General features: G+C 31.8%; 1 protein-coding gene across 7 annotated transcripts; it reads right to left on the bottom strand.

The window, feature by feature from the left end:
• Positions 1-2,343: 2,343 nt before the first annotated feature.
• LOC127239409 (ubiquitin C-terminal hydrolase 13-like) lies at positions 2,344-8,575 on the bottom strand. Of its 7 annotated transcripts, none has more exons than XM_051257527.1 (22): positions 8,361-8,573; positions 8,201-8,273; positions 7,568-7,651; positions 7,365-7,436; positions 7,191-7,273; positions 6,989-7,097; positions 6,282-6,380; positions 5,762-5,871; positions 5,569-5,646; positions 5,320-5,395; positions 5,107-5,241; positions 4,939-5,007; positions 4,726-4,845; positions 4,473-4,550; positions 4,261-4,380; positions 3,691-3,813; positions 3,487-3,558; positions 3,314-3,402; positions 3,160-3,216; positions 2,927-3,016; positions 2,541-2,609; positions 2,344-2,452 (listed from the first exon to the last, which is right to left on the bottom strand). In XM_051257527.1, the coding sequence occupies exons 1-20, from the start codon at positions 8,420-8,422 to the stop codon at positions 2,971-2,973; spliced, it is 1,755 nt and encodes a 584-aa protein (XP_051113484.1). In that variant the 5' UTR covers positions 8,423-8,573; the 3' UTR covers positions 2,344-2,452; positions 2,541-2,609; positions 2,927-2,970. The 7 variants fall into 7 exon arrangements, with proteins under 7 accessions (XP_051113484.1, XP_051113485.1, XP_051113486.1 ...); XM_051257528.1 differs by having other exon boundaries at positions 3,160-3,213; XM_051257529.1 differs by lacking the exon at positions 2,927-3,016 and having other exon boundaries at positions 8,361-8,574.
• Positions 8,576-9,602: the final 1,027 nt, after the last annotated feature.

The following is a 9,602-nucleotide window of genomic DNA, read 5'->3' as shown; positions in this document are numbered from 1 at the left end:
TTAATTATTTTTTATTGGGCTTTTGCCTTTTAATGGGCTGAATAAATAAATATTCTCACCAAATGGGCTACCCAATTACAATCCGTTAATTCATTACCTAAATTAAAAATTAAAATCAAATACCAACCCTAAATTACAACACAGAGTCGACACACACACTCGCACCCTATAGCCCCACCGCACATCGCGATCAAATTTACGAGACGAACACATTGCCGCTTACCGCCGCACGCCGACCCCGACATAACCGCCGCGGGGTTGTAACTTTTAATCTCCTTCTACCGCCATTATCATCTTCGGCTTCATTCTTGGTATTCAACATATTATTTTTTTCATTCTTCGTTAAAATTCCTCATTTTTTAATTCTTCTTTTATTATTAGGTTCGATTTTTGTTAATTAGTGGTAATGATGTTGTTTCTTTGTGCTTCTTTTGATATTCTGTTTTGCGAGAGTTGCTTAGCTACTGTGAAATCTTTTGATATATGTTCGATTAGGTTTTGAATATTTGCAAATATTTTTAGGTAATTGAAATTTTAATTATTTTTTAATATATTTCTTTTTCAATTCGGTTCAGTCCAATTATTTGCAAATACTGCAAATATTTTTTATTAACCGAAAATTTTGGTTCGAATACGGTTCGCAGTTCGGTTTGGTTCGGATACCAAATACATGTATATTTACAAATATTCGAACCGTGTCCATCCCTAGTCTCTTCTCCTCTTCATAGTGTAGCTACCCTATAAGAAGGGCAACATCCTTCCTTGAACACACCAACAATAGGTCTTTCCTCACACTAGAGATATGGTGGAAGGTGATGTCAAGAAATCTAAAGATATAGTGACGGAGCTTGTAGGTGTTTAAATTAAGTTTCCAATGTGGGCTTGCATGGTCGAGAAGATGATAGATAGCCAATAAGTCCTCCATACGCATTAAATGTAGTTCAAAATTTTCAATATAGCAAAAGCTAGCAATAAAATTTTATTCACATTCATAATTTGCATTACAATAATTTCATTTTTAACATATTCAATTCTATTCTGTTTACACATTGATACCCACAAGAGTTACTTCATGTTCTAGAAGTTACTATACATACAATGCATATTAGGTGAATATATTATTAAGATCTATAATTTAAATATTTCACTAATATCATTAAGCAATCAAATTAAACCTGAGTTAAAGAAAGTTTTTTGTGTACAAATAAATATGAGTATAAGTTAAGCATGCACATGCACAATGTATATTCTCAATAACTTTCGGCCATCGGCCTTCATTTTATAAGTTTTCCAAACTAAACAACTTCATAAGACTAACCACAACTTTTTCATCAAACAAATTGACAAAGGGAAATAAGATCTGAGTCTAGAATCATGTGTGTTCCAGCTGACTCGAGACTTTTATTTAGATCTAGCCACCTATAAAGGTTACATAACTCCGACATTTCTTGATTCCGTATGCCTTTATATTACTAAACTACAGGGATTGGGGATATTATGTGCTGCCAAAAGCTACATTACAGCACGCACAAGGGAACACCCTTGTTTGTTGAATGTTACCACATTTTTTAAACCTCACCATATAATAAGAACGCAACTCACAGTTGTGTCGACGTTCGTACGAGCAAGAGCATATATGATCACCATTCATTCATCCATCCACGCATCCCTATTGAATCTCTTCATGGGCTTCTCCAATGGGTAAGTATAAAAACTAAAGCTCTAGTTCATAGCCACATTGATCGCAGAACTACAAAGAGTTGTGATGTATGAAGAGTATTTCTGCACAAAAAATATATAATGAATGAAACAAAAGTTAGTTCAATGCTTGTGATAGTGTGGAAAAAAAAAAAACGAGCATACGTGCGACACATTATTTTTCAGGTGTGCATACACTTTAAAGGACCACTTGATTTATGACATGTAATAAGCACAAACTGCAGGGAATTTTACTTTTTTTATTTGAGTTTTATTTAAATATTATTTGATGTGATATTTTATGAAAAAAAAATATATATATTTTTATTAGAAACAATCCAGCTGAATAGTGTTGAAATGGGTTTGAAATCATAACCAAACACACCCTCAGCATCCCAAAATTTTCAAAAACAAAACCAAACTCTTCAGAGTATGATGCAACATGTATCAGTCAGAAAGAACTCCAAAGTGTAAAAGCTTGCAGTTTCGCAAAAAAGCTACAGGCATTTGGAATAAGTAGTATTCATTACCATAAAACAGATAGAAGTCTTTCCTTGTTTTTATAGTTTATTTTGTTTAGTGTCTTTTTTCGACCAACGGATATGGACCGATACGTGATAAACATCAACTGATAAGAAAACATACTTGGATAATATGCTGATATTGAAAAAATGTGGGAGCATCCGAACAATGAAGTCAAAACCTAGTGCGCACTTTAAGTGGCTTTTGAAAGCCAATAATATCCACATTCCTCCTGAGATTTCAAAATGCAGAATGAATCATCAAAATGCAATATGACTATAGAGTACTCATACAATAATGTTCTTGTGAATGTTGTATACCTGGCAAAATCTAAATAAAAGTATCATGCCGACTGGCTCACGCACGACGCTGGTCTCAGATCTTATCTCCTGACATACCAAATAGTAAAGTGAGAACATTGGCTATAGATTACAGAAGTATCAAGTCTGAATTTGATATCTGTAAAATGGCTGCATCATGAAAGGAGAAAACAGTTGTAAATTGATTTTAAACAAGTTATGTGAAATTTTTGTCATAGCAGCCCCACACTTAAAACTTCTTCAATCTATAAATGCATATGCGCCAATCGTTGCTAGATAGAATAAAGAAATAAATGAAAGCTCAACAACCTATGAAATGTGCAATAACTTAATCAACATAAAAAATTAATGTGGAGCTATCAGAGTTCATCTTGCCACAGACTAACCTGAAAATTGTTTCAAGTTAATATCTGGAGGAAAGTCTTCGAGGTTATTTAATTTCACCAATATACACACACCTAGGAAAGCCTTCCAGCCTATGTGGAATCAAAACAAACTGAATGTTAATTCTAACAAATTTCATTTCAAATAAGCCCTTCTAACATGCTCGTTGCTAACATTGAATGTTACTAAGGTAATCCAACATTGAAGGTGCCATAAAACAAGGGAGTTAACAAACCTTGTAAAGTTCGATACTCCATGGGCATCAAAGCCAACAAGTCTTCCGGCATATCTACTAAGAAATGCAAACAAAATATAAGTTAAACTACTTGATATCTCTTGAATTATTTCCAAACCAAATATATATATATATATATATAACAAAAGAATACCTTAGCTTTTCAGTTTCGGAATCATAAACTTTGAAGAATAGTAAAATGTCATCGCTTGTTATATAAGGGAGAGGCATAAAACACGAATCCTAAATCAACATATAGAAACTCAATTAATCACATGATGAAAAAGAATGGCAACACAATTGTTTGTATTTGCAATTAAACGTTACCAATCCAAGCTCCGCATATAAGAAGAATTTCGAGGGGTCATGTATGCCATATAAATCTTTTAAATCCCCTACCTACAATCAAACAATGTTAAGCATGGTTACTATAGGAAAAATAGAAGAAATGGCCATATTTATATTATGAAACATCATTATAAAAATAAGCTGGAGTCTCCAATAAGACATAAAAGAGTGACAAATATTTACACTTTCTGATGAATCATGAAATGCCAATGCTCGGAGAGGGTGACAAGAAACATTTTTGCACTCAGCGCATACCCAATAATGCATATATTTGGGTGGAAGACCAAAGACTTTTGCCACAACTTCCTGTAAACATAACACCACCGCATTATGCTAACATGTTAATAGAAATAAATTAGTATCTTACCAAGCGATATTAATGCATATTATGGTCATTTATAAAATTGTTTACACGGATGTACACACCACATCAAGAAAACATCTTCAACTTTACATCATCTAAGGAAATTTAAGTGCAAAATATTACGAACCATTCAAATATCTGAATTTATATATGATAAATATAAATATCATTTTCCAGCACCCAAAATATAAATATTCCCATATAAAGATTTCAACTTGTTCTCGCCCATTTTGAAATCAAATTACTTCTATTATTTCCTCCAGTATTAATTTCAAGATGAATTTTTATAATTGACTTTTAAATAAGGCGATTGTTAATATATTTAAATCATCATAGCATTAAACAATTGAATTAAACAAAGATTGTGTATTATTTCAAAGTTTATGTACCTTGAAGATGTTGAGCGGCATAAATCTCCATACATGGAAGCCTCTAACTTTGTCAAAATCAACTAAATCGAAATATATCTCGCTTTCAATTTGTTGTGAAATATCATCATCAGTTGCCACCTAAAGATAGGACACCATTCTCTTATATAAAAGTATGTAACTTAAAATCAATAAAAGGAAAATATGAAATAATATACCCAGCAGTAAATTACCTTCACAACGGTATGGGCATTATGGGCATCAGTGTCAGCAAAGTCTTTCACCCCTTTCATTTCTCTCCTCAACCTCTCCTAAAAACCATATATTAATTAGTACTATATATTTAGTATTGGCTACTACAAAAATTACCATATATGAATGCAAGCAACGAGTTTTAAATAAGGTGATTGTTAATATATTTAAAGCATCATAGCACTAAACACTTGAATTAAACAAAAGATGTGTATTATTTCAAGGTTTATGTACCTTAAAGATGTTGAGCGGCATAAATCTCCATGCATGGAAGCCTCTAACTTTGTCAAAATCAACTAAATCAAAATATATCTCGCTTCCAATTTGTTGTGAAATATCATCATCAGTTGCCACCTAAAGATAGGACACCATTCTCTTATATAAAAGTATGTAACAAAAAATCAATAATAGAAAAATCTGAAAGAATATACCCAGCATAGAAATTACCTTCACAATGGTATGGGCATCAGTCTGAGCAATGTCTTTCACCTCTTTCATTTCTCTCCTCAACTTCTCCTAAAAATACATATATTAATTAGTACGATATATTTACTATTGGCTACTACAAAAATTACCATATATGAATGCAAGCAACGAGTTTAGATTATTTCAAACCCTAAGAGGCATGGCAATTTCTTTTTCATCAGCAGCACAAAGTATATTTTCCTTGTCACTCTCACGTATATACACTAGCATATACGCATTTGAGTTCTTCATGCATGTCATTCCAAAATATGAGGGCATGACATCCTGCGGAGACAAAGGAAAGAAATGATACTATCCTAGTATTCATGACGAGAAGATGACATAATGCTAGAAAAAACCTACTTGTTCACCGCCGTAAAGCCCTTCTATGGTTGTGTCAACATCTTGTCTAGACATTTTCTCATCATCAAATTTATACCTAAAATAGTCCATGATAAATTGATGTGAGAACATTCCAACAAAAGAAGTTAATACACTAAATTTATGATAAAAATTTATCCTAGTATGCTCGTTGCATTACAAGGACTTGATAAAATATTACAAAAAATAAGGTGCAGTATAATGTAAAAGCTCCAAAGTTAAAATTCATACCATTGATTGTTGGATAGGTCTGGTCTTATATAAACGTAATAGTGCCCCCCATCAATGCCACCAGAATGGACCAAAACACTGTAAATAGAAAATTTTCATAATATTCTTTAAGCACAATTGAATTTTCTTAATAATTTTATTGTAATTATAACTTCATTAGTTTGCAGATATAAAATAATATAAAGATGAATACCTTTGAAGAGTATAAAGGTTGCGTTTTGTTTTATCAGCCTCGGGTGACAAGTACTTCCTATTATTTTTGTCCAAATCCAGTTGAATGGGAAACTCATAGCGGTCATTTATCTAGGCAGATCAACAAAAAGAGTTGAAATATGAATAAGACTAGAAAGGCTTAATGGGACACCAAAATAAACTTTAGAAGTAAAACAACATAGTCATAAATTCGTCCACATGGAAGATTAAACAACCAATACTTTCACTATGATTCATTTTGGTTGTAATTAGCATTGTAATGAATGAATTCTTGGTGCTATCCTTATTTATTACAAAGTTCACAATCCATATAAGATCAAACACTTTTTACTGTAAGCATTGCAATCCTAACGATATGTAACCTCAATAACTTCATGCCATAACAATGAATTTGACTCTCTACAAAATAAAATTGTCATTCTTAATTTCGAAGTGTCATGTCTATGAAAGTGTATGCATGCTCGTTATCTTGAACTTTGGATGAACAATTAATGGGTTACCTTGACAAAAAGCCCTTGCTCAATGTCATACTCAAATCTCTTTAAGTGCAATTGAAGCACAGGCGGGAAGTCCATAAATAAGATTCCTTTCCGAGCATCCTAAAATATGAAGATCATCAAACCAATATTGCCGTTTAAGAAAATTATGAAATATATTAAATATAAGAAAAACGTCTAGCATGCCACAAAAATTACAAAAAGAACATCAAAAGATTTTACTATAAAATGGTCCAAATTAATAAATTAGAACTTAATATGTGTCAATAAATATGAGCACCTAATTGAATTTATATATGATAAATATAAATATATGATGAAAAAGAAATTTCCATGCCTCTTAGGGTTTGAAATAATCTAAACTCGTTGCTTGCATTCATATAAAACCATCAATAAGATAAAGTATTCATAGGGAAGCCATGTGAAGAGCACAATCAAAACTACTATATGGTCAGTGATTGCTTTGCAATGGAAGGATTTCTGCATTTAGTTAATTAACACGGAGTTAATTGTTAATCGGTCCCTAAGGAATCTCCAAATGGGCTGCCATATGATGGGTACAAAAAATAATCTTCCTCGATCTCATGTGCAAATCCACGTAATGATAAACACAAAAGAATAGATGGGAAAAACATGTTTTCTTCTAGCATTGAATTTAGCCGAAGTGTATCCAACCTAGAGAGTACCATAAACAAGGGATCTAAACAAACCTCATAAAGTTCAATACTTTGATGAGCATCAAAACCAGCAAGTTCATTTAATTTGGTCAAAATATGCGTCGGCTTAGTGAAGTGGTTCACAAAAAGTCTTCCCGCATATCTACGAAAAGATGCAAACAAAATATTAGTTAAGCTAATTTAAATATGGTAAAGTTATTCCCGAACCAAGAAAAGAAGTATAACAAAATACTACCTTAGCTTTTCACTCTCGGGATCATAAACTTTGAAGAACAATAAAATATCATCGGCCGTAGGGGGAGACATAAGACACAAATCCTAAATCAGAAAGATAGAAATCCAATCAATCATGTGATGAAAAAGAAAGACCTTAGCAATACAATTGTTTGTATTTGTAATGAATCATTACCGGTCCAAGCTCCATTTCTAAGGATAATTTCAAGGGGTCACGTATACCATATAAATCTTTTAAATCCCCTACCTACAATTACGTAAAGTTAATCATGGCTACTATAGGAAAAATAGTGGAAATGGCCATACATATTATGAAACATAATTATAAAAGTAGCCGGCTATAAGACATAAAAGGGCAACAGGGCAACAGATATTTACACTTTGTGATGAGTCATGGAATGCCAATGCTCGGAGAGGGCAACAAGAACCATTCTTACACTCAAAGTCTTTTGCCACGACTTCCTGTAAACATAACATCACCACATTATGCTAACATGTTAATAGAAATAAACTTTTTATCTTACCAATGGATAATCTTAAATGCTTATTATGATTAGTTTACAGAGTTGTTTACATTAATGGATATTCTAAAAAAATTGTTGGAGACCCGAGACCGGACACACGGGTTTCGTCCCGGACCCATCCGGAGCCCAATGATAATGGGCCAGATTCAGATCCATTATATCCAAAAGAAGATTAAATAATTTAAGTTTGAACCCGACCAACCCAGTCGGCCCCGGGCTATGAGTTTGATCAAAAACTTTCCCGCCAAGCCCCGAACCTACTTAAATTTATAATTTTCAAATTAATTTTTATTTTTCATTATTGTATCTTTCAACTCAGTTTTCACCACTGCTTATTGCAAACATATCAAAGGATTGATCTTTTAAAATTTAAAAGTATTCAAGATTCAATATTTGATCTGTTATTATTATATAACCAAGACCCGCATCGCATCAACACTTTCTTTCGCAGCAATCCCAAACCATTCATTCATTCATTCATTTTTACCTTCAATGGGCTGAGGCGTTTTCCAGATCGATCCCCAAGTTCTCTTTTTTTCCTTCTCCTTTTCCTTCTCATGCTGCCGAAAAAAAACATTAACATCACAGATCAGAAACATACACACACGAAACTGACGACGACTCTAAAAAATGTAGATCGAACTTACATTCCTCGGATTGACGATAGACATGAAACCCACTGCGGTCTGAAATCGGAATACGAATGCATCTACAGAAAGAAAGCAGGCGATACTTACGAGAATACTCAGTCGAAGAGTCGAGGATTTGGGAAGACGATCTCAGATTGGGTTAGAGTGTGAATCAGTTTTACGTCATTTTCTCAAATTTATAACGGTGATGGATGCGTTACTTCACTGTTTTTTTCTCTAAATTACAAATATCACCCTATATTGCATTCCTCCGTCCCAAATCCGCCAAATCTCCACCAGCGTTTCGTTTTTGGTATGTCTCTTATATTTTGCAATATTTTTAAAATAAAAAATAAAAATTAATTATATTTAATAATTAATTTTTATTTTACATTTTATCCTTTCACATCATTTAAATAAAATAAACATATGCTGAAATTAATCTTCACCTCTAATTTTAAATTTAATCTTTTTAATTAAATAAATAATCTAATAATTAAGGATCGTGATGAAATTCAGTCAGAATATTCAGCATAGGATCTCTCTTCAAAAATAAAATATATATTTCTCATCACTTAATTTTTAAATTATTGTACTTAATGCTACTCATCTAAAAATTCGGTGTCAAAAGCAAATGTTGCATCTTGTTTGGAACATAGGGAGTATATAATTATCATTCTCTTTAAATTACCGATTATTTTAGGGTGTGTTTGTTTGAAGGTTTGGATATTGAATTCAGATTTGAATAGTATAAATTTTGAAAGTGAATAGTTGTACGGTGTGATATAAATAAGTATTGATGTAATGTTTTGAATGTAAAATTAATTTTTAGTATAATATAAAAATGAAAAATAAGTGTTTGATTTGATATTTTTTAGAAAATAAAATTAAATAAATAGTAAAATTTAGGAAAAATTTACCAAACAAACACACCCTAAGTGGATTTGTAATTTGGTAAATTATATAACATGCCGTTGTGTTTTAGTAAAAATGCATGATTATAAAACTATTTAAAATATTTTACATTTTTTATTTTTATAAAACTTGCATGATTTAGGTCTTTATTTAGAACCGAACATCAGTTTTAAACAATGATGGTGTTTTATGCAAATTTTACATTAACACAAGAGGTTTTACGTAATAAATAAAATACATAGTATTTTGTCCATTTTTACAAAAAGACAAGAGAATGTTATATAATTTACCTTTGTAATTTTATCTAAATATAAATAATATAATAATAATAATAATAATAATAAT

This window comes from Andrographis paniculata, unplaced genomic scaffold (assembly GCF_009805555.1).
Source record: "Andrographis paniculata isolate CXL003 unplaced genomic scaffold, ASM980555v1 Contig77END, whole genome shotgun sequence".
In the NCBI taxonomy this organism is placed as follows: Eukaryota; Viridiplantae; Streptophyta; class Magnoliopsida; order Lamiales; family Acanthaceae; genus Andrographis; species Andrographis paniculata.
This window is presented reverse-complemented; position numbering and strand designations above follow the sequence as displayed.